At 42.0% G+C, this 24411-nt stretch overlaps 1 protein-coding gene across 1 annotated transcript in view; it reads left to right on the top strand.

The window, feature by feature from the left end:
• Window positions 1-24167, top strand: part of DDX49 (DEAD-box helicase 49) — a 42185-nt gene extending 18018 nt beyond the window's left edge. The window contains exons 7-13 of the mRNA XM_082243052.1: window positions 3902-3977; window positions 8230-8306; window positions 10455-10552; window positions 13334-13408; window positions 18014-18102; window positions 18218-18289; window positions 23777-24167. Of these exons, the coding sequence (XP_082099178.1) occupies window positions 3902-3977; window positions 8230-8306; window positions 10455-10552; window positions 13334-13408; window positions 18014-18102; window positions 18218-18289; window positions 23777-23953 (664 nt within the window). The 3' untranslated portion in view covers window positions 23954-24167. The remainder of the gene's footprint in view (window positions 1-3901; window positions 3978-8229; window positions 8307-10454; window positions 10553-13333; window positions 13409-18013; window positions 18103-18217; window positions 18290-23776) is intronic.
• Window positions 24168-24411: the final 244 nt, after the last annotated feature.

Here is a 24411-nt window from a genome sequence, read left to right as displayed (position 1 = left end):
TGTGTGTGTGTGTGTATGTGTATGTGTGTGTGTGTGTGTGTGTGTGTGTGTATGTGTATGTGTTTCATTTATATAGTCTTTTCAGTATATTTTTAGATATGGTTGTTTAAAGAGATCTGATCTACATAATCTTATCAATGCGTGCTAATGTTCTTAAATTTGTTTGTAATTACATGCATGCGTGGGTGCCTTAATTATCTGCACTTTGAAGTGTGTGTGCCCGGTTAGCCTGTCCCTTGCTGTCTGCTGTGATTCTTCCCACTGTCCCTTATGTCCACTGGTATACAGTGAAGGCACCCATGCATGTATATAATTACAAACAAATTTAAGGAACATTAGCACGCATTGATAAGATTATGTAGATCAGATCTCTTTAAATATATTTTTATTCTGGTCCCTGTGCTCTTTTCTCTGGTTCCATGGCCCTCCCCACTGATCCCGGGGCCCTTTTACTCCTGTTGCAGGGCCCTTTATTATGGTCTTGCAGCAGGACCCTTTCATGTGTTCTGCAGTGGGCCTCCTTCCTACCATCTTGGGCCCACCCCACAGTGACAGAAAGCATTATTTATATCACCAGCACACCAGGGAACTCAATATAAGGGTCCAACGCAGTGGAAGAACTACCAGGATTGAAAATGTCACACTTGCGACTGGGCCCTGGTGTTCTGCCACTGTGGGAGTCCCCAGCCTCCTCTTAAATGTCATGCCCCTCCTTTTGACTGCGCTGGTCTGGCATCTCTGTCCCCATGGCAGACGGTGGGCTCCATGAACGTAAGGTAAGAGCTCTGATCAATGAAACCTAGATCGCATCTCGATCAGCATGTCAGAGAAGGCTTTGCAGTGCTTCTGCTGCTAAGCGATCTGCGGGAGGTTTAGTTGTCTATAACCAATTGTACTGGCCCTCCTGCGCATGCACCCATCAGCCCCATAACGTAACCAGCACTGGGTCCTAATGTGCTGCTGCTACCATGGAAATTGGGACATCGCTGTCTATAGCTGGCTGGGCAGCAACCCAGGTTGTATGGCCACTGGTGGGAGGATTCCCCCATCCACCTGGAAATATATATATATATATATATATATATATATATATATATATATATATATATATATATATAATATATATATATATATACACACACATACAGTGGGTACGAAAAGTATTCAGACCACCTTAAATTTTTCACTCTTTGTTATATTGCAGCCATTTGCTAAAATCATTTAGGTTCATTCTTCTTCCTCATGAATGTACACATAGCACCCCATACTGACAGAAAAACATAGAATTGTTGACACTGTTGCAGATTTATTAAAAAAGAAAAACTGAAATATCACATGGTTCTAAGTATTCAGACCCTTTGCTGTGACACTCATATATTTAACTCAGGTGCTTTCCATTTCTTCTGATCATCCTTGAGATGGTTCTACACCTTCATTTGAATCCAGCTGTGTTTGATTATACTGATTGGACTTGATTAGGAAAGCCACACACCTGTCTATATAAGACCTTCCAGATCACAATGCATGTCAGAGCAAATGAGAATCATGAGGTCAAAGGAACTGCCTAAAGAGCTCAGAGACAGAATTGTGGCAAGGCACAGATCTGGCCAAGGTTACAAAAAGATTTCTGCTGCACTTAAGGTTCCTAAGAGCACAGTGGCCTCCATAATCCTCAAATGGAAGACGTTTGGGACGACCAGAACCCTTCCTAGAGCTGGCCGTCCGGCCAAACTGAGCTATCGGGGGAGAAGAGCCTTGGTGAGAGAGGTAAAGAAGAACCCAAAGATCACTGTGGCTGAGCTCCAGAGATGCAGTCAGGAGATGGGAGAAAGTTTTAGAAAGTCAACCATCACTGCAGCCCTCCACCAGTCGGGGCTTTATGGCAGAGTGGCCCGATGGAAGCCTCTCCTCAGTGTAAGACACATGAAAGCCCGCATGGAGTTTGCTAAAAAAAACACCTGAAGGACTCCAAGATGGTGAGAAATAAGATTCTCTGGTCTGATGAGACCAAAATAGAACTTTTTGGCCTTAATTCTAAGCTGTATGTGTGGAGAAAACCAGGCACTGCTCATCACCTGTCCAATACAGTCCCAACAGTGAAGCATGGTGGTGGCAGCATCATGCTGTGGGGGTGTTTTTCAGCTGCAGGGACAGGGCGACTGGTTGCAATCGAGGGAAAGATGAATGCGGCCAAGTACAGGGATATCCTGGACAAAAACCTTCTCCAGAGTGCTCTGGACCTCTGACTGGGCCGAAGGTTTACCTTCCAACAAGACAATGACCCTAAGCACACAGCTAAAATAACGAAGGAGTGGCTTCACAACAACTCCGTGACTGTTCTTGAATGGCCCAGCCAGAGCCCTGACTTAAACCCAATTGAGCATCTCTGGAGAGACCTAAAAATGGCTGTCCACCAACGTTTACCATCCAACCTGACAGAACTGGAGAGGATCTGCAAGGAGGAATGGCAGAGGATCCCCAAATCCAGGTGTGAAAGACTTGTTGCATCTTTCCCAAAAAGACTCCTGGCTGTATTAGATCAAAAGGGGGCTTCTACTAAATACTGAGCAAAGGGTCTGAATACTTAGGACCATGTGATATTTCAGTTTTTCTTTTTTAATAAATCTGCAACAATGTCAACAATTCTGTGTTTGGAGGGGGGCAGATAGAGGAGACATAGGAGGGAGATAGGGACAGTTCAGTGATAATGCATAGTGTAAATGCAGTGCTCACTCATTCACGGGCCGATCGAACTTTGAAGAATGGGGGAGGGGGACAGATAGGGGAGACATAGGAGGGAGATAGGGACAGTTCAGTGATAATGCATAGTGTAAATGCAGTGCTCACTCATTCAAGGGCCGAACGAACTTTGAAGAATGGGGGGAGGGGGACAGATAGGGGAGACATAGGCGGGAGATAGAGACAGTTCAGTGATAATGCATAGTGTAAATGCAATGCTTACTCATTCAAGGGCCGAGGCTGGCTCAGGTATCATTCTTGTAGCTTAGAATGTGTAGCTGCTGCCTGCTGTTCTTCATATTTCCCGCCTACACCCCCCCTCTCTGTCCTGCACAGCTTTACGCTGGGATTGGAGACTGGATGGGCCAGGCAGACACAGGGGGAACAGGGGAGGGAGGGGGAGCAGCTGTATGACTCTCTCCTCTCCTGTCCGTTGCTGGGAGGGGGGAGTGAACTCGCTGGGCTGTGTGAGACGAGGTGTCGGAGACATCTGGCTCTGATGCAGCCACCGACCCCTAATTGTACAGATTGATTCTCCTATCCTATGGATGGGAGAATTAGTCTGTTTTCTCAAACTGTCACTGAGATAATGGGAGGTGTGCAACACTGCTTGGGTCCTACAGTGGTGGAATTCTATGGCACGGTTGCAAGTGCGACTTCTGCAACCCTGGTAGTTCTGCCACTGCTTTGAAAAGAAAAACTGTTCTTCAAATTCACATGGCCTAATGTATAAAAAAAAAAAGATTACAATAGTCCTCCAGGAATGACCAAAGCATTTGCACATGTAGAGGGATTCTAGCATTCCCTTTCTATTCTTGTCCTCTCAGCACATTTTAGCACATTATTCCAGATGTTTCATTAAAGGCTTGTGCTGAAGTTATTTTCAGAGTGCTACCACTGGATCATATATATAATTTTTTTTCAATTACAAATGGCATATCCCAAATTGTTTTAATGTATGGTTACAACTCTTTTTGTCCTGGAGAATTCAATGAAACCTTGTATTTTAATGCAGTAGTGTTGTTTGATTGGTACTTTTTTTGTTCGTGTGCAGTGTTTTTATGGACCCTCATTTTCTTTTCTGTGTGTGTTTTTCTTTTTAAATGTTATCTAGAAACAAATAGATGTTTAATAACTGTTCTGTTTTTTTATAATGTTGCAGAAACTGTCAAATTCTGAATATGATGCTTCGGGAGTTCAATTTCCCATCTGTGGCGCTGCATTCTATGATGAAGCAGGTAAATCATTTCTTCATAGATCAAAAGTTTGTTGCTACGTATAAGTTAGCCTGTTAGTCTGCGTTTTTTTCCTTGCTGTACCAACAACTTAAAGAATAGCTCAAATATATACCCCTCCTCCTTTTTTTTTTTTTTTTAAGCTTTTAATATGGTAAATCTGGAGACTGTGTAACAGCATAGTGCAAGCAATGGCGAGTTCTTATTGGTCAGTGCCCACACATACCAGTAAAAATCCTTTTGAGGCTTCTTTCTCCCAGGATGGCGTCCCTGAAAAAAAGCAGAGATTCTCAATGGTCAGCACATTCATGTGGCCAGTGCTGGCCAATGGGCACTCACCATTGCAAGCCGTATGCTGCTATACAATCTCCAGGGCTGTTTTGTGATCTTTTTAAAGCTGTAGTTTAGCCAAAAAGAAGACTTAATCATCTGTACAAGTATGACCGCCCTCTTCCTGCTGCTGAACTTTTGGCACTGTGGTAGTTAAATCGCTTTGTGTCTTTGGGCAAAATGGTTTGACGCGATCCTCTCCCCCATTCAGAGATCGTGTTATGTGCGGTGTACATAATAAAATAACTTCTCTACGTAAAGGAGGGGGTGGTCCCTGTCAGTCTATCTTTACTGCAATTCTGCCCAAAGACACAAAGCTACTTATCATCATAGCAGCACCAGAAGTTCAATGACAGAAAAAGGACTGGCATCACTGTACAGAAGATTACTTCAGGATCAAGCTGCCTGCAACATGGTCCCACGAGACAGGTAAGTAATATCACTAAATATCTAAAGAGGTTTTTTTTTTTCTTAACTTCAGTGCCAAACTGTTCTGTTGGCTGGGGGGTGAGTCAAAAGGGGAATCCTATAAGATACATGCAACCAGAAAAGTGGGGAGGGTTTTAGTTTCTTTTCATTTTTTGTGAAAAGGTGAGCTAACCCTTTTAAGCTGAATTACACAAACAATACCCCTTCAGCGAGGCCCTCCTGCACTGCAGAGGGTTAAATGCTTGTTAAGTCTAGAAGGTAGAGGCAAAAGGTCTAATACTTTTCCTCAATGCTGTGTATGCGCATAGAGTACATTGAATAGTGAACAAGAAACTTAAAGCAGTACTAAACCCAAAAGCAAACATTTATTATATAAATGCAGCTTACCAATTCTAAGATGTGATGGCTGAAGGCTGAATAATTTTTTCTTTTTTTAACCTTTCTTTCTCCTATTTTCAACTGGTGATCTAGCCCGTAAGTCTTTTTTTTTTTTTTCAACAGAAAAGCTCTCTTACAGTTCCAGAGATGAGACAGACCTTTTGACACTGACAGGGGTGCTTACAATGGTCATATTATTAATTTATGTAAATCCTTTGCCCCAAAGATTTGGGGCCTGTAAAAAGGTCTCACACATTTTATAACCCCATACTCGGAAGGCATAGCAAGAATGTGTTTAAATGACAACTCAGTAAACAAAAAAACACATTTTATTTAATATCTTCATTTTCCCCAAAAAATTGAAGTGACAAAAAAAATTAAATCTTAAAAGAAAAATAAAACTCACCATGCCTAAATACCTTGGACTGTGTACTTTCCAAAAAGGGGTCATTTAGGTGTATTTGTACTGTCCTAGCATTTTAGGGCCTCAAGCAATGAGATGTCAGCACATTAGGATTGATCAATTTTCAAATGATATATACCAGTGATGGTGAACCTATGGCACCCGTGCCACAGCTGGCATGCAGAGCCCTCTCTGTGGGCACACGAGCAGTCTGGTGATCGCAGATAGAGGGAGATCCTTAGAGAGTCCAGGTTCGTGGCTGCGGAAGCCTGACAGCAAACAGCGGCGAGGATGTGGTCTGGGAATCTATCTGCACAAGGTGAATGAGTGGGCGGCCTGCAGCCTCCACGGAGTAGGTGAAGAGATGGGCCTGAGAGCCAGAGAGGGAGAAAAGAGCTTCATGACCTCCTTGACCCCTGAAGAGGCGAGCAGTGGGCGCAGCATCCCCGGTGTCCTCCAGAGCCAGAACTCCTTGAACCTCCTCTTTGCTAAAACACCAATAGAGGCCAGGAAAACAGGCTGACTGGAGACCTGGAAGACGAGGACGGGCGGGAGGCGCAGGCTATAAGGGAGCCGCTAGAAGGAACAGAGCAGAGAACACATGGAGACTGTCATGGAAGGTACTGGACACGATCATACACAGACCTACCTGCAGACCGAGACTCGGACGGGGGACGGGGGGGCAGAGCAGCTACTGCAGATAGCCACAGAGCTAAGGGTCTCTCGCTCTCATCTCTCTTCTCTCTCTCTCTCTCTCTCTCTCTCTCCTCTCCTCTCCTCTCCTCTCCTCTCCTCTCCTCTCCTCAAAATTTCCAGTCTTTTTTTTTTTTTTTCCTTTTTATATAGCAAAAAATAGAAAAACCCAGTGGTGATTAAATACCACCTAAAGAAAGCTCTATCTGTTTTAAAGGATTCTAAAAATATAATTTGTCATTCAATTGTTATTCAAATTTTGACAGCCTAAGACTGAAAAATGGCCTGGGCAGGAAGGAGGTGAAACAGTTTGGTCTTGAGGTGGTTAGTGGGATCCATATAGTGAAGTTGTATAAAAATAAACAGTTGAGGTATCCAAACAATTTTAAAGCTAGGGAGTTGAAACTTCCAAGCCACTTTGCCAATATCCTACTCGAAGTTGAGGGAAGTTATGAATGGAGGGGTAAGGTTCCATTCCAAAGAATTTTAGTGATTTGTGTGCCATCTTTTCTGTTCCAGGATAGAAATATGGTGGAATTCAGGGTTAGAGAATAGAGGCTTCCTCGGCCTCTAGAGGATATCCCTTTTTAAGCATCTCATATACTTTCAAAAATACAAGTATTGCTCACTTGCCTGAAGGTGGATGTTTGATGCACGGTTCCAAAATAGCCCACGCTACTGCTAAGATCTCCCATTTTCTTGGGTTTCAGCTGTCCCCATTCAGCTTTCGGCTGACGGGCACACACAAATTGGAACGTGCTTACATGATGTGTCTTTATTTCTAAGTCATTCGCTTTCCCCAACAAGGCACCCCAATGCAGTGATGAGAGCAATCCAGCTACTTGCTTTTAATATTACTGGCAGGCATACACTTTAAAGTGTCATTCGGCAGATTCTACCGCTATCTAAAGGTTGCCCCTGAAGAAGGAATTCTGACTTGTGTCTCTGAAACGCGTCGGGCACTTACCTTCATTACAGCTGTATCTTTTTTGCCACATGACCTCATGAATTGTATACAGCTTGCCATATGCTTTTAACAATTTTTTGTATATGTATTCTTTCAATAAATTTAATATTTTGTATAATGCTTTTTTGAAGTTATAAATTATTACTTGTGCCTTTAAAGTCCCACCCCAAGGGGAACTTCTTTCCTAAAGTCTTCAATTACGGGATGTGGCACACCTTGGAGTGATCTCACATGAGCACACTATATGTACTCCTCATTTACTGAGATCCACAGGTTATCCTTTTGATCATGAAATCAATCTGATTAGTGTTGCTGCTGAGTGGTATATAGATGGATCAGGCAGGGAGAGCCCCCTCATTTGGGGATGGGATTCTGGAGCGTTTATGTTCAACGATAAAATCCCTTATAGCCTTATTATTCAGTGTAAGGTAATGTTTGCAGTAGGTGGTTTATCCATTACAGATTGGAATATATAGTATGTATGGAACATATATATGTATGTGTATATGACCGAGCTTGTCTCTACAGGCGTTGGGCTTGTGTTGATGGCATTGGTTTTACATCCATTTAAGACGCTTTTGCGCTCATGGTTTATTTAACCTGCAATTGACCTGCTTCAAGCGGGTTTGGACTCGTGTAGGAATACAAAACTGATTTGAAGCAAGCAAAAGCCATCAAACTATAACACATAGTGCACTTTCACTGCATATGAACAGTATTTCAGAACGGGTTCATGTGATTTTAACTGTTTTTGGGCAGAGGATATTCTGCATTTACTGAGAAGCTCATGCTTAACCATAAGCTTGTTCTAGTAATCGTGAGTAATATCTGGGGGGCAGAGAAAGAGAAAACCTAACCCCTGAATTTCTGAAAAGGGAAATAAATCATCCAGAATGTGTACTTTGGCTTTTATTATAGACCTACTGTGCTCATGTACAAATAAACTGTATATAATCGGTCAAGGAAATCAAAAAGGCCCTTGCTATATTAATATGATCATTGCTATACAAATATTGTTCAGCAGTAAATGTTTCTTTTTTTTTTGTTCTTTGTAGAAACAGAGATTTGCTGCGCTTGCAAAATTCAAATCAAGTGTTTTTAAGATTCTTATTGCAACAGATGTGGCTGCCAGGTAAATGAAATTCCAAATTACTCATGAAAGTCCCTTGGATGTTTTTGGTTTAACCGGTGCAACCTATGTAGATGCAGATTGCAATGTTTATCTACACTCCTAAATATAATTATTTCATATATTAGTATAGCCCTGACAAGTAGACAAACTCTAGGTAGGGCAAGACAGTTAGCAGCTTGTTTTTTCTTTTTTTTTTTTTGTGTGTTAGTTTTTTTCCGTTTGTGCAAGGAAATCCAAATGGACACAGGGAAAATCAGAATTTATTTTAAAATAATCCTCTGTTGAACCAAATCCAATCCCCCAGCATTGCAAAACAACCACATATTTACCATTACTGTTTTCTAACAGCCAAGTTATGTCGGTTCTTTCAATAATTATTCTTAATGTGAAGCTTGCAAGGATCATCCAGATCGTTTAAAGCAACACTTGAAGGCAGTATATAAAAAAAAAAAAAAAAAAAATTTAAATTATTTTTTTCAGAAAGCCTTTATTTTATTTTATATGACGCTTTCCTAAACTCTATCTTTGTCAAGCTCCACACATAAAATCAGCCTGATAGTGGGAGTGCCTGCATGTGTCAGCCATTTGAAACTAACCAGTGACCATATTTATTTATTTATTTATTTCAGGTACTTGTATAGCGCTGTAATATTACGCAGCACTTTTACATATACATTGTACATTCACATCAGTCCCTGCCCTCAAGGAGCTTACAATCTAAGGTCCCTAACTCGCATACATACACAGTAGGGCCAATTTTTTTTTTTTTTTTGTTATACAGGATCCAATTAACACTTTGGAGTGTGGGAGGAAACCGGAGTACCCGGAGGAAACCCACGCAGGCACAGGGAGAACATGCAAACTCCAGGCAGGTAGTGTCGTGGTTGGGATTCGAACCAGCGACCCTCTTGCTGCTAGGTGAAAGTGCTAACCACTACACCACTGTGCCGCCCATATACTATACTACATTTTTGCACTGCTGTCAGACCAATGTATTTCATGCACTAGTTGCTGGAGGGGTAGTGAGCAAAGAAAGGAGCATACCAGTAGCTTTATAGTTCATTGAGCAGACTGGGAGCACATGGGGGGCTCATGAAGTTTAATTGCTGCAGGCACTGTATACTGGTATCACCCTTAACCACTTCTGAACCGGAAGGTTTTACCCCCTTAATGACCAGGCCATTTTTTGCGATACGGCACTGTGTTACTTTAACTGACAATTGCGTGGTCAGGCAATGCTGTACCCAAATAAAATTGATGTTCTTTTTTTTTTTTTTTTTTTCCCCACAAATGGAGCTATCTTTTGGTGGTATTTGATCACTTCTGCATTTTTTTTTTTAATCTGTTGCGCTATAAACAAAAAAAGAGCGACAATTCAGAAATATACAGATTATACTTTCTGCTATTTAACATTCCTAATAGAAGAAAAAATTCAAAATTGATTTTTTTTCATTGATTTTAGGCCAATTTGTATTCTGCTACATATTTCTGGTAAAAAAAATCCCAATAAGATTATATAGATTGGTTTGCGCAAAAGTTATCGCGTCTACAAACTAGGTGAAAGATATGTAATTTTTATTTATTTATTTTCTAAATTTTACTAGTAATGGCAGCGATCAGCAATTTTTAGCGGGACTGCAACATTGCAGCAGACAGATCGAACCTCTAACTGACATTTTTGATACTTTTGGGGGGGACCAGTGACATTACGACAGTAATCAGTGCTAAAAAATATGCACTGTTACTGTACTAATGACACTGGCAGGGAAGGGGTTAACACTAGGGGCGATCAAATGTGTCCCTAGTGGGGTGCTTTTCTAACTGTGTGGGGGGTGGGCTTGCTGAATGAACACAGGGTCCCTGTGTTCCTAAATAGGAGGAACACAGGATCCCTGTGTTCATGACTGACAGAACAGCGGTCTGCCCGACGGGAGCGCCCACACTAGCGGTCCCACGATGTGACGTACAGGTACATAGTTTCGCGGGACAGAGCCGACCTGCCGCCGTAAAATTACAGCGGCTGGTCGGCAAGCGGTTGAGTAATAGCATAAGTGTGGAAACAAGCAAAAGCGCACTTTCAGAGCTGTTTCTTTAATTTTGCCACTACGTAAATCAGAAGCATATGTCCTAAATCTGTTACATTTTCAGGGGCTTGGACATCCCCACCGTCCAGGTAGTGATCAACCACAACACACCAGGTCTTCCGAAGAGCTACATCCATCGTGTAGGAAGAACAGCAAGAGCAGGTATGGAGATCAGCCACATCCTACTGGATGCAAAGATATCCCTACAGGCATTATCTGAATTGTGTTTGTATTGGATAGATATCCTTAAGCTCAATTATTTCATGTTTAAAATAAGCTTTTATCATTTTACATTATAGGGGTTATATGTTTTCACTTCTAGTGACTTGAAGCTATGTTTACTGCTGATCAAAAAGAAAAAAAAAAAAAGATTCCCCCATCCACAAAAGGGAGGTGAATGGAGGAATCCTCCCGATGTGCCATTGTATTCTGACAGCAGGACTCCTTCATTTGGCTGCAAGCTGCTGATCGACAAATGTTTTTCAACAGTTTTGTTCACCAGAAGTCGATCGTTAAACCTACTTCTGTTGAGCCGGAATGGCCATAGATGGATTGAAATTTAGCCGGTCCCTGCTGCACCCCCCTTTTTGTTGATTAATCTATGGGCAGCATAAATCTCGAATTGCAAAAAAATTAGTGTAGAAAACATGCCCAGGTCCGGCCAAGATTTTCACAAACCAGTGTGTGGCCTTGTTGCTGAGATCTCACTAGAATTAGAGTGTGCGACAATCAGTGTGAGCTTTGCTGATTTGCAGCATAGTGGTGATAAAAATGCAGGAACATACACAGAGCACAGCAACCTTTAGCTGCATGCTCCTTACAACATTGTCTGGGGGGGGGGGGGAGGTAAACCATAAGACAATTGGCACTTTGCTATTATGGTTTTGCTATACAGCACCAGGGACATCATTTACCTGTAATAGTGTGGCTCAGGGACCTCCCTGAAGTGCTGATCTACCAGCTCTGTGGTTAACATTAACTTCTACGAGTGTGAAATGCACCACTCTGGCCTCCCCTTACCCCAAAGCACCTTGTCCCCATGTTGATGGGGACAAGGGCCCCATCCCCCCCATGTTGATGGGGACAAGGGCCCCATCCCCCCCCATGTTGATGGGTCAAGGGCCTTTGTCCCACAACCCTGACTGGCGGTTGTGGGGGTCTGCGGGCAGGGGGTTTATCGGAATCAGGAATCCCCCTTTAAGAAGGGGGGGGCCCCCAGACCCGACCCCCCCATGTGAATAAGTATGTCTGCTCTGCTGTCTGACAGTTCTTAAATAGCGAAGGGGCTGAGCCACCCTGTCAACATCATCGGATGACCCCGCCCCCTGTTATGCCACTGACCCAACAGCAGGAAATGTCAAAAACTGGCTGGTATTATTTATTTTTGACCCTTTTCTGTGACTAGGTAGGGGGTACCCCATACTCATTCACAATGGGGGGGAACTGGGATCTGGGGTCCCCTTTGTTAAATGGGGGGCTTCCAGATTCCAATAAGCCTCCACCAGCAAGGATTGCGGGAAAAAGACCCTTGTCCCCATCAACATGGGGACAATGTGCTTTGGGGTGGGGGCAGAGCCCCTCTGCCCAAAAACACCCCCCTCATGTTAAGGGTATGTGTCCTTGTATGATTGCTCGCCTCCCCCCTTCCTAACCCTCTTTCCTGGCCTGCCAGGCTGCATGCTCGGATAGGGTATGGATTTGGAGGGAGGGGGCGCTATTTTTTATTTATTTTTTATTATTTTGGATTCAAAACTGATGAGATGTGTGATTCGCTGCAGTGTTTAGAAAATGCACAGGACTCTTTTTAAATTTGCACTGCTACTGCACCGCATATATGTGAACCGGCTCCAAAGAAAGCCAGTTTGTTTCACGTCGTGCGAATAGGATGTGGTTCAAAACGCATCCAATTCGCATATATGTGAACCTGAGCCTAAGGTATATCCAAACCCAAGAACAATTTATAATGCTTTGCAGTTCACCAGTTCTTCGATGTGGTGCCTGCATTTTTATTTTTTTCAGCTAAGAGCGGTTTCAACCAATAGAGAAACCTTCTTGTTGATCTTATAGAAAACTATGAGCTCATAACTTCCTGTGTAGGGAACTGAAATCTCCTCTAACAATGTTTTCAGCATTACAGGCTCTCTTCTGGACTTCACAACACTCCTCCCCATGTTTTGTAGTTGAAATCAGGAGAGCAGTTTAGGGTAACAAAGCTTCTGTTCCATAGATACAATACAGTGAAGGAGCGTTGTCAGCCTAATGGAGAGTAGAGTGTTACTGGTTGGAGCACTGGGCACAAATGAAGGAAAAGCCTGAAAACAAAAATAATAATGCAGCCACAACATCACAGGACTTTTAAGCAGCAATATATTAAATTTTGTTCTTTGGTTTAGTTGCATCTTTAAGTCAAAGCTGAAATTGCAAATAATTTACTTCTGTGTAAAGAGGAAAGGATCGCTGCTACTCCCAACCAGCCCAGGTGAATAATTGATAAAGAGCAGCCTCAGCCTACATGTGTCCATCAAATCCCACACCCTGGTGCATTTCCGGTTGGTGGGATGGAATGCACCAGGTTGTATAGTTTGGTGGAGACATGTAGGCTGAGACCGTTCTTTATCGTTTATTCACCTGGGCTGGTTGGGAGTAGCAGCTATCCTTTCCTCTTTACATACATTTACTAAACCCTCTGAATTGGTATTATGACAAGCCTGTACCCCATGTTCTGAGACACAGGGATATGCTTCTCACCTCTACTTTGAGCGGCGCCTTAAGCAATCAAACATTTTATTTCTGTGCTCTCTTAGATGTGACCTATATAATTTCTGCTGAATATTGCTCTAAAAACAGTTTTCTGAAAAAAAAAAAAAAAAAAGCAGGAATAGGTAACAACCTTGATATTGTAAATATTGGTTTCTAATGGCCGCTCATTGTATTTTATCATAGGACGCAAAGGCATGGCAATTACTCTGGTGACACAGTATGATATTCATCTGGTGAATGCAATAGAAGAACAAATCAGTAAGTTGCTGGTTGTTTAAGAAATGTTTATTATAATATTGGTTTTAGAGCTGAAAATGTTTTAATTTTTTATCAATATTGTAACAATAAAAGTTTTACAGACAACTCGGTGCATAGTGTTTAGAATTCAGAGAAACAGGTAAAATCGAACAACCTTAAACAATAGTTATGGAAGAAAGTCGTACAACATCACTAGAGTAACGTGGTTGAAAACAGTAAGAGTATGGCAGCAAACAACATAAAGATTTTCATTTAAAACGCCCTGGAGCCATAGTGCCGTACTCAGATTGGATCAAAGAAATGCATTATGCCGCGTGGAACGGTTGGCCACCCCTCATAGAAAGATAGGAAAGAGGAGAGATGTATACCTGTTAAGCAATACATGAAGAGGTCTGTAAGAATAGTAGATTGAGGAGTGCAAGTAAAAGAAAAAAAAAAAGGGAGAGGGAGAAAGGGGAAAAAAGAGAGGGAGAAGAGGAAGGGAAAGAGAAAGTATAGAGCAGGCATTGGGAAGAACAACATACTATAAATATGTTACAATCAGGAACGATGGAACTAGAAACGAATGCAGGAAGGAACCAGGGGAGGCCATAGCCAAGCTCCTGACAGTGCGGGCCAATGTGGAAAACCATAGGTAATAGTCAGGGAGAGGAGAGTTTTATAATATTGGTTTTAGCCTCGATCACATCTGTTCATTTTGTAGCTTGGAACTCAAAGCTTCAAAACTCTCAACAAGACAAAACTTATGCTCACAGTTGAGCATTCAGGCACCTGAAGCTCCAAACTATACGTAAGCTCTTTTGAAGCCAAATGGTGACTTTTTGTTCCCATTGACTTCAATAGGAGCTTATGCAAAAATGTGTGTTATGCACAGCAGATGTTCCCATCCAAGTTTATTGGCCCAAAAGCGTGCAATTCTGCCTCACAGAAGCTCCTGTACAGCACTTCACTCCCAAAAAATAAGAGACAAAAGACCAAAACCGCAAAAAATAACCTGCTTCAAAATCGCCTACAAACACTACTCACAAGTGTGAATACAGGCTAGTTTGTATAGAAAAAGAAAAATGTATAAGGTGGTATACAGGACAGCACATTTTTTCATCTTAGCAGGATGTAACCTGTTCATCTCAAGCAATGCGAGGTTTCTGTCTCTTCACCTTGAACAATAGCTCACGCTCTACTCTTTGCTAGCGACTGAGAAAATCAGTTAAGAGAATTCCCCAATATAAGCTAAGTATGGGTAGAAAACAGCATTTCCAAACCAATCATTAAGTGTTAATAAAAACTAAGGTGACCAGCGCTATGGAATATGCAGTGAGTGTAGGTTGGAAAATTACGGTGTAAGCTGCCAACAACCAAACCCAAAAAGGGTTAAAGGATGAAGTATGTGCAAGCGGGGTTGTGAACGGCGCTACCGTGTTAAACGCATAAATACATTTGGTGAATAAATATCATAAATAGTGGTATAAAAATTATAAGGAATATATGCAAAATATATATACAAAATTAAAAGTGCTGAATGTGCTGTTTTTTAATAACTTATAAAGTGCACATGTGACTCATGGTTTTTCAGAGACCAATTTTAGTGAGAGTACATACTCTGTGCCTTTAAAATTGCAAATAATAAAGTGCAGAGTGCTAGTGCAAAAAAGAGACACAAAACTGAAGACAGGACAGTGATTTTTTTATTTATTTTTCATTAAAGGAGTGACCTGTCTAAAGACAAGTTTAAAGTGATTGTGCACAATAAAGAAATCTTAAACCCTCTGTGCTTTGGTGAACAAAAGTGAAAAGATAGATATTAAAGCCATTCAATGCAAGCGATTTGCGGGTAAATCAAAAGAACTCTGGGTTGCAGATACCTGCGTGACCGCTAGGTGTCGCACCCTATATACAACCTGGTGAGTCTTTTCTATAGTGGATATCGTCTAGGGGCTCCTTCACTCCCTCTGATTTCTTGATGTGTGGTCCTCAAAGAGAAATACAGAGAGGGGAACCCCCTGGTACCATATCGCAAGCGTGTATAGAAAAAAGCGTGTAGTAACTCACAGGGAAGAATCAATTCAAATCTGTAAAGAAAAGCGCACGCAACCTCGGGCAATAACGCTTTAATAAAGGACAACAACACAGTACATTGGAATTGCACTCACACTTTTCCTTTAAAACAATGGCTTTACAGCATTCCAACAGGAGCTACTCGCTCCTCCCGTCCCTCCAGATGGTGACTCTGCGGTCTCCTCATTCGCGGCTGCCGCCGCTGTTTCCCCGCTCTCCTTCACTTCCTGTGTTGCCTGGTCACCGGATGCCGGTTCTAGCGCGCCTGCACACTATACCGACGTGATCTACGGTGCCTCAGGAGAGCCTCAGCCAAAGCCGGAGCCACAAGTTGTACGGAGCTGCGAGGTGGGAGATTCAAGACATGGGTGCACTGCCTCTGCTGTTACTACGGACAACGCGTTTCGGAGGCGGAGCCTCCTTCCTCAGGTCCCACCTTGCTTCCTGCTCTGTTCCACGGCTCTGGCTCCGGAAATGATGTAATGACGTCGAAGACTCCGCTCTACTGGAGCGGCCGCTTGCGATATGGTACCAGGGGGTTCCCCTCTCTGTATTTCTCTTTGAGGACCACACATCAAGAAATCAGAGGGAGTGAAGGAGCCCCTAGACGATATCCACTATAGAAAAGACTCACCAGGTTGTATATAGGGTGCGACACCTAGCGGTCACGCAGGTATCTGCAACCCAGAGTTCTTTTGATTTACCCGCAAATCGCTTGCATTGAATGGCTTTAATATCTATCTTTTCACTTTTGTTCACCAAAGCACAGAGGGTTTAAGATTTATTTATTGTGCACAATCACTTTAAACTTGTCTTTAGACAGGTCACTCCTTTAATGAAAAATAAATAAAAAAATCACTGTCCTGTCTTCAGTTTTGTGTCTCTTTTTTGCACTAGCACTCTGCACTTTATTATTTGCAATTTTAAAGGCACAGAGTATGTACTCTCACTAAAATTGGTCTCTGAAAAACCATGAGTCACATGTGCACTTTATAAGTTATTAAAAAACAGCACATTCAGCACTTTTAATTTTGTATATATATTTTGCATATATTCCTTATAATTTTTATACCACTATTTATGATATTTATTCACCAAATGTATTTATGCGTTTAACACGGTAGCGCCGTTCACAACCCTGCTTGCACATACTTCAATCATTAAGTATTGCCTGGATCCTAACACCTATATTAAACCCCCCAGAGGTCCCATAGCACATATAGTGAAAATTACTTTCACCAGGCAGGTTTGGACAGGTTTGTTCCCTTAATAAATGATATCCTGATTTGAAAACTGCATATTGTATTTTCTCGGGTTATTTTTGTGTAATATTAAAATGTGCTTGATGATCTGAATGATTTAAGTGTCACAAATATGCAAAAAAAAAAAAAAAATCAGGAAGGAGAAGTTACTTTTTCACTTTTGGGTAGCTCTTGGCCCCTTTTAAATCTGTGCAGTGGTTGCTGAGCAGCATGGTCAGATAACTTGCCTCCCCTTGCCCTCTCTGCTTTCCTGACCACGCTGGACGTAGGAGACAAATCTATCATTTGCACTGATTGACAGTGTACAGAGGAGGGGGGAGGCATGACTGAAAAGTTAACGCATGATCCTGAACAACCCCCGCCCCCTCTTCCTATGAAAGTTGCCAGGCAGAACATTTGCCGCTTTGCCATGTAATCCTGAAGCCCTGTGCCACCTTTTTTATTTTTTTATCCCCGACTCAATGAATGAATAACAGTGTTGCTTTCCAGCATGGTCATTCAAAACAAAAGCTGACAGTTACAACTCTATTCTCCTCCAATCTGAAAAAGGCAGTCTGCTGACTGGCAGGCAGGTATGTGCTCCGTAACATTATTTTTCATATCACCATTCCCCATGGACATGCCCATAATTAGGGTTTTAGCCTGGGATGGAGCTACAGCCAGCACAGACCGAACATTTTAACAAGACCAAGCGCTATGCGCACTGGATCCCCTGGGGAATCGAACAAATACCTTCAAAAGACTGCTTATCTGTGCATCCACCAGATTTTGGAAGATGTAGCACAGAAAAGGGGTGGAGGGGATTGATGCGGAGGTGAAGTTCTGCTATAAAGTCAAATTCCGTATATAGTGCCAGCTGGTCACATTATATTCCCTTATTTAGGGTAGTCACTTTCTTATCCTTGTACTTACCAATCTACTTTTTTTTTTCTACTACTTTAACCTACCATTAGCACCCCTGAAAAGATCTTAAAAAAAAAAAAAATATATATACTTTCTCTTTGCATATTTCCCATGTGATGGCACTCAGTTGACCAGTCAGTCACCTAGTACTGCATTGTGTGAAGAAAGGGAAACATAAATTGCTACATAATGGGACACAAAATACTCCCACTCCCGCTGGCAACTCAAATTGCCACTGGTGTCCTACTGCACACCAGTGGCAATATGAGTTGCCAGCGGGAGTGGGAGTATTTTGATACAGGTGTCTTGGTGGTATTCTGGGTGGATACTTCGCTTATCTCCATGTTTTAATGTGTTTTTTGTGTTTTCTAATATCTTTTAATAGATATGAAACTGGGAGAGTTTGCTGTAAAGGAAAGTGTGGTATTACAAATCCTTACTCAAGTGAATGTGACCCGAAGAGAATGTGAAATTGTGAGTATCATTTCAGTTCACTGTGAATGTCTTGGTTCTCTGAAGTGCAGGAAGCTGGTACATTTCATGCCATTAAACAATATCTTCATCAAACAATGTTGTATCTTCATTGTAGAAACTGGAATGTACAGATTTTGATGAGAAGAAAGAGATCAACAAACGGAAGCAGCTCATTCTGGAAGGAAAGGTAAAATGCAAAAAATAGGGTTGTCCCAATTGGCGTAATCTTTTTTCCTTCCACTTGTCAATGAACTGGTGGCTTTAAGATGAAATCCACACAGACAGTAAATACAATGATGAAATGCATATATGAGAGCTGTATTTCTGTCAATCCAATTCCAAGATTTCCAGAGCCCTGCTAAAAAAACTTTTTTTTTTATTCACCTGTTTTTTTTTTTTTCTACTATGGTTAAGAAATACAGCTAGGTGATCTTCCTGTCCTAACCTCTTGACAGGTCAGTGAAGCAGCACTGGGGAATTCCCAAATAAAGTAAAAAGGGAGTCCTATTCAAATACACTACAAAAACAGCCATAATGCCCATTTAAATCCACAGTCAAAAATACTATTAATATACCATAGCTCCCAGTGTACAAAGGACTGGCCAAATAGAAAAGTATCTCTCCTATAGGAACCTACTCCATAAAAACAAACCTCCTTTCAAAATGGTGATCAATGAATACTAAGCTCCAAAAGGTGTGTGTGTGTGTGTGTGTGTATAGATATATATAAATGTATGTATATATGTGTGTGTGTGTGTGTATATATATATATATATATATATATATAATTTTTTTTTTTTTTTAAACAACTTATTGACATAATAGATAATAAAATTAGTTGTCAACTATTTTCATTATCTACTAGTTGGCCTGCATACAGATTGCATTATGTTTTACATATCAGGAAACACCGTGCAGCACACATACAGCTTAGTACACTGTTTATACATGTCGCTATACAGTGCAGCAAGTGCCTGAGAATTGTGAAGGTGTGAGGAGCATTGCCTCATGGGACGGGTAGTCCTGGGCAGGAGAAAAAAGTGATTCTAAAGGCAAAAGGTTTTTTTTCTATGCATTAAGGTAAATAACATTCTGTGACTAGCTCCTCCATCCTGCCATATTTACCAGATTTTGATCTCGATCCAGCAATGTGCCCGACAGCAGCAGCACTGCTCCCTCTCCCTCCTCACAGGACTCAGATGTAGCAGCATGCTATGATGGCACTCTGAGGGCAGGATGAGCCAGAAGCACCAGCAGGCAACCCCATAAAGAGGAGGATTGGGGCTGCTCTGTTCAAAATCATTGCACAGAGCAGGTAAGTATGATATTACTTAAAGGGCTCTCTGCAGGAAAGATCAGCAAATGTGCTCAGAGAAGCTGGAGGCTGATAAACTGGAGGAAATATAAGACATTACAGTTAAATAAAGTAAAGGTTTACCAGTATTGTGCATGATATTTAAAATGATTAGCCTTTTATTACTACTTTAATATTAAAGATTTATATTCCCCCCCCCTCTGCCCTTCATATACCCTAATGTCAGACTGCCAGTTACTGTGCCATTTGCAGTTTGCAAGAAGCGGTGTAGGGGACACAGCAAACATGTGGAAGAAGGTGCTCTGGTCAGATGAGACCAAAATTGAACTTGGCCCAAAAGCAAAACACTGTGTGTGCCGGAAAATGAACACTGCACATCACCCTGAACACACCATCCCCACTGTGAAACATGGTGGTGGCAGAATCATGCTGTGGGGATGCTTTTCTTCAGCGGGGACAGGGAAGCTGGTCAGAGTTGATGGGAAGATGGATGGAGCCAAATACAGGGCAATCTTAGAAAAAAACCTGTTAGAGAGTGCAAAAGACTTGGAACTGGAGTGGAGGTTCATGCAAGGCATTCCTAAACATATAAAGCCAGAGCTACAATGGAATGGTTTGGATCAAAACATATTCATGTTAGAATGGCCCAGTCAAAGTACAGACCCACATCCAATTGAGAATCTGCGGCAAGACTTGAAAATTGCTGTTCACAGACACTCTCCATCCAATCTGACAGAGCTTGAGGTTTTTTGCAAAGAAGAATGGGCAAAAATTTCTCTCTTGGTGCAAAGCTGCTAGAGACATACCCCAAAAAGACTTGCAGCAGTAATTGCAGCGAAAACTGGTTCTACAAAGTATTGACTCAGGGGGGCTGAATACAAATGCACGCCACACTTTTCACATGTTTATTTGTAAAATCTTTTGAAAACCATTTATCATTTTCCTTCCACTTCACAATTAAGTGCCACATTGTGTTGGTCTATCATAGTGTTTCTTAACCTTTTTTCAGTTGTGGCACCCTTAACAATTCTGCACAATCTCGAGGCACCCCATTCCAAAATGTAAAAAAAAACCCTAAACTAATACTTTTACATAAGACCGCAACATCCATACACATGGGCCATCCAACATTAGAAGTGATATATTCCTACACTATTGCAAACTGGTATGGACTAGTATTCTAGGGTTTCTCTTTTCCCTCAGTTTCTTTTCTTCTATTTGCTAATGTGAACCCAGTGCTGATGGGAGAAGGGATGAGGAGGAGTAAATGGGGATGCTGTGCAAGCATTCTCCTTGTCAACCAGTGATGTCACTGGTTGTCAGGGTGCCAGTGGCTTGACCCGCACAGTGCCCAGAGTTGTAATTCTACAAAGTAAAAACCTGTGGTAATTTGTTGCCATTATGCCAAGGCACCCCTGAAGAACCCAGGAGGCACATCAGGGTGTCACGGCACCCTGGTTGAAAAAGGCTGGTCTATCACATGAAATCCCAATAAAATGCATTTATGTTTTTAGTTGTAACATGACAAAATGTGGAAAATTTCAAGGGGTATGAATAGGGCTGGGCGATAAAACTATACCGATATGTATCGCGATAGTCCCGTGCTCGATAGCAATAGGAAAACTTGAACGATAAATCGAAAAGTCCGCTCCGACGGGTATAAACTTATAAAAATGGCGCCGCCCGGCGCCAACACGTCATTGCGCACGCGCCACCGCGGCTCGGGAGAGGCCGGGAATAGCCGAAATTACACGAGCGGAGGTGGCGCGTGCGCAATGACGTATCGGCGCCGGGCGGCGCCATTTTTAGAACGAAGGCGCCTCTGGAACAGGTAAGTGAAACAGCTTCACTACCTGCCGTTATGCAGGGCTGCGGGCACACTACAAGGGATGCAGTGCTGCGGGCATGTTCTACCTGTACCATGCCCACAGCACTGCATCTCCTGTAGTATGCCCACAACCCCGGATCCTCTTGTACCATGCCAGTCACCCTGCATTCTCCTGCACCATGCCAGTCACCCTGCATTCTCCTGCACCATGCCAGTCACCCTGCATTCTCCTGCACCATGCCAGTCACCCTGCATTCTCCTGCACCATGCCAGTCACCCTGCATTCTCCTGCACCATGCATTCTCCTGCACCATGCCAGTGCCCTGCATTCTCCTGCACCATGCCAGTACCCTGCATTCTCCTGCACCATGCCAGCCACCCTGCATTCTCACCCTAGGGTCCTTATTTTAAATGGGTAATAAAAAATATCAATATATATCGATATCGACCGATATGAAACACTGATATCGTGATACAGTTTTCAGCCATATCGCCCAGCCCTAGGTATGAATACTTTTTCAAGGCACTATAAAATACCCTGTATAACCTACTTCTAGGTATATTTATTCTTATAGATCTTGTAACTTTCACTGTTTATCTGTATAAGTAGAAGTGACCCCTTTATAGTAGTGCTTATCCGCTGTTTTTGTACTATAAAGAGCTACATTTTTTTTTTTTCTAACCCCGTCATGACAAGTGATACAAAAAGCATGCTGCTGCTACTAAATGCAGGTACAGGTAGCTTGTATCAAGCTACCTGCCTATGACAAGGGAGTCTGTCGTGCATAATATTATTGAAGTCTGTCTGAAAAAACTGTATTTTAGGAGTTTGTTTTTTCTTTGATTAAAAATTTTGATCTCTTGAGTCTGGTGATATGTACCAGATTCAACCTCTAATAGTATATACAGTATATCTCTTCTGTTAGTCTCTGGATTATATGTTTTATTCCCTAATCATATAGCTGGTTATTTATATTTAGCATTGCATATAGATATTCCAGAATCAATTCTCCTTTTAAACTTTACATATTAACTAAACACTTTTCTTGAGGTTTTTATGCGGTTAATCGAAACTATAATCGGCCAACTAACTAATTAGGAAAAGAATCCTTAGTTACAGCCTATATATATATTATTACACAAACGGTATAGAAAAGAATTGCCCCGTTTAAAATCACATTCTGTTGCTTTGCAGCCTGAAATGAAGACAGACACCGTTTTTGTTTTATCTAGCTGTATTTACTCAGTGCAACTTATAACATCCAAGTGAAAGATATAACACCAATATGTAAAAAAATCAAAAACGGAATCACTGAGTTGGAAAAAGGATCACCCCGTTGTGTCAGTATTTTGTTGAACCACCTTTTGCTTTAATTAATTGCAAGGTTTAGTCTGTTGGGATCTCAATCCCCAATTTTCACGATTCTAAGTGTTTTATATGTGTCTGGGTATGATGCATAGCCAGACATCCCAAGTCTCTGGCATGTGGGCTGCAGCTGTCTGACACCCAGGCGCTATCACGGCTGTCTGTGTCAGAGCTCAGCTGACAGAACGGAGCCGATGCTTCCTGTGTATTTCTGGCTCCGTTCTGTCACAGGCGGAGTGATATCAAATGCACTTCGCCTGTGAGAGCAGTCCGAGGAGAGCTGAGCTACAGGAAGCATAGGTTCTGCGCTGCTCCCCGCACTTCACCAGCTGTACCCGCCAGCCAGCAGTACCCACAGCAGTATCCTCCAGCCAGCAGTACTCACAGCATACCCACCAGCCAGCAGTACCCACCAGCCAGCAGTATCCAGGGGTAATCCATGACAGAGGAGGTTGGGGGGGGGGGGGGGGGGGAATCCTAGTCACCGCTTTATTTCAAATGGTTAATAAAAAAAAAAATATATGTGTGTGTGTGTGTATATTTAAAATAAAAAAAGATTTTGAGACAATTGTGATCTTTATTCTAAGCAAATAGTGATTCTCATTTTTGCCAGAATCGGTGTGTGTGTGTGTGTGTGTGTGTGTGTGTGTGTGTGTGTGTGTGTGTGTGTGTGTGTGTGTGTGTGTGTGTGTGTGTGTGTGTGTGTGTGTGTGTGTGTGTGTGTGTGTGTAATATATATATATACATACCCAAACAAGGTTCATAAAGACATGGATGAGTGAGTTTGGGGCGGAGGAACTTGACTGGCCTGTACAAAGTCCTGACCTCAACCTGATAGAACACCTTTGGAATTAATTAAAGCTCAAACTGCGAGCCAGGCCTTCTTGTCAAACATTCCCATAGAAATACTTCTAAACCTTGTGGAAGCCTTCCCAGAAGAGTTATAGCTGCAAAAGGTGAGCCAACTCAAGATTGAACCCTACGGACTGGGATGCCATTAAAGTTCATGTTCGTGTAAAGGCAGGCATCCCGATACTTTTAGGTTTTTGAGCATTGCAGATCATTGCATTTTGGTTTATGTATATTTTACACAACGCCCCAACTTTTTGGGAATTGGGGTTGTATAATTATCATCTTCTAATGTTTTCTTCTTTCTCTATGTAAGGATCCTGATCTGGAAGCAAAAAGAAAAGCAGAGCTTGAAAAGATTAAGAAACAAAAAAAGAAATTCAAGGAGCACATTCAAGAGACGATGCAGAAGAAACAAGATGCTGTGGTGCGCAGGAAGCTGAAGAAGAAACATCTGAGACAAAAGAAGAAGGCAGCCAAAATGCAGCAGTGATTAAACCCAAGAGTAGGCTGCATCACCGCCTTCTGAATGAGGGCCTAACATCAGATTCACAAAGACTGACCTTTAGATGGCCGTATGAGGCATATCAGAACAATATAAAATATACATTATCCTCGGGGAATGTCCTGCTCTTTGTTGGCTTGCTCAGCAAGGATCCCTGGCACCTGTTTTTGTTACTTTAATACACAGAACTGAATTACTGCCACCTGCTGAGCTTGTCATTGGCCAGGTAGCTTTATAGACACATGTACTTGTGTGTGGCAGGAGGACTGTTTTTTTTATATTAACCTTGTTGCTCACAGATATCTGATCACAAATGGAGGCCTATATCATCGTATGAAATGATAATTTTGTATTTTTGGGGGCTGATTGGGTACTTGTATTATATTTCTTATGTAACTGTTAATGGTATGTTGTGTCTTGTATAACATAAAGAGTGAATTTATTTT

Source organism: Pelophylax lessonae (genome assembly GCF_965119305.1).
Source record: "Pelophylax lessonae genome assembly, chromosome: 1".
Taxonomy (NCBI): domain Eukaryota; kingdom Metazoa; phylum Chordata; class Amphibia; order Anura; family Ranidae; genus Pelophylax; species Pelophylax lessonae.
The sequence above is the reverse complement of the archived record's forward strand: the minus strand, read 5'-3'. Positions and strand labels throughout refer to the sequence as shown.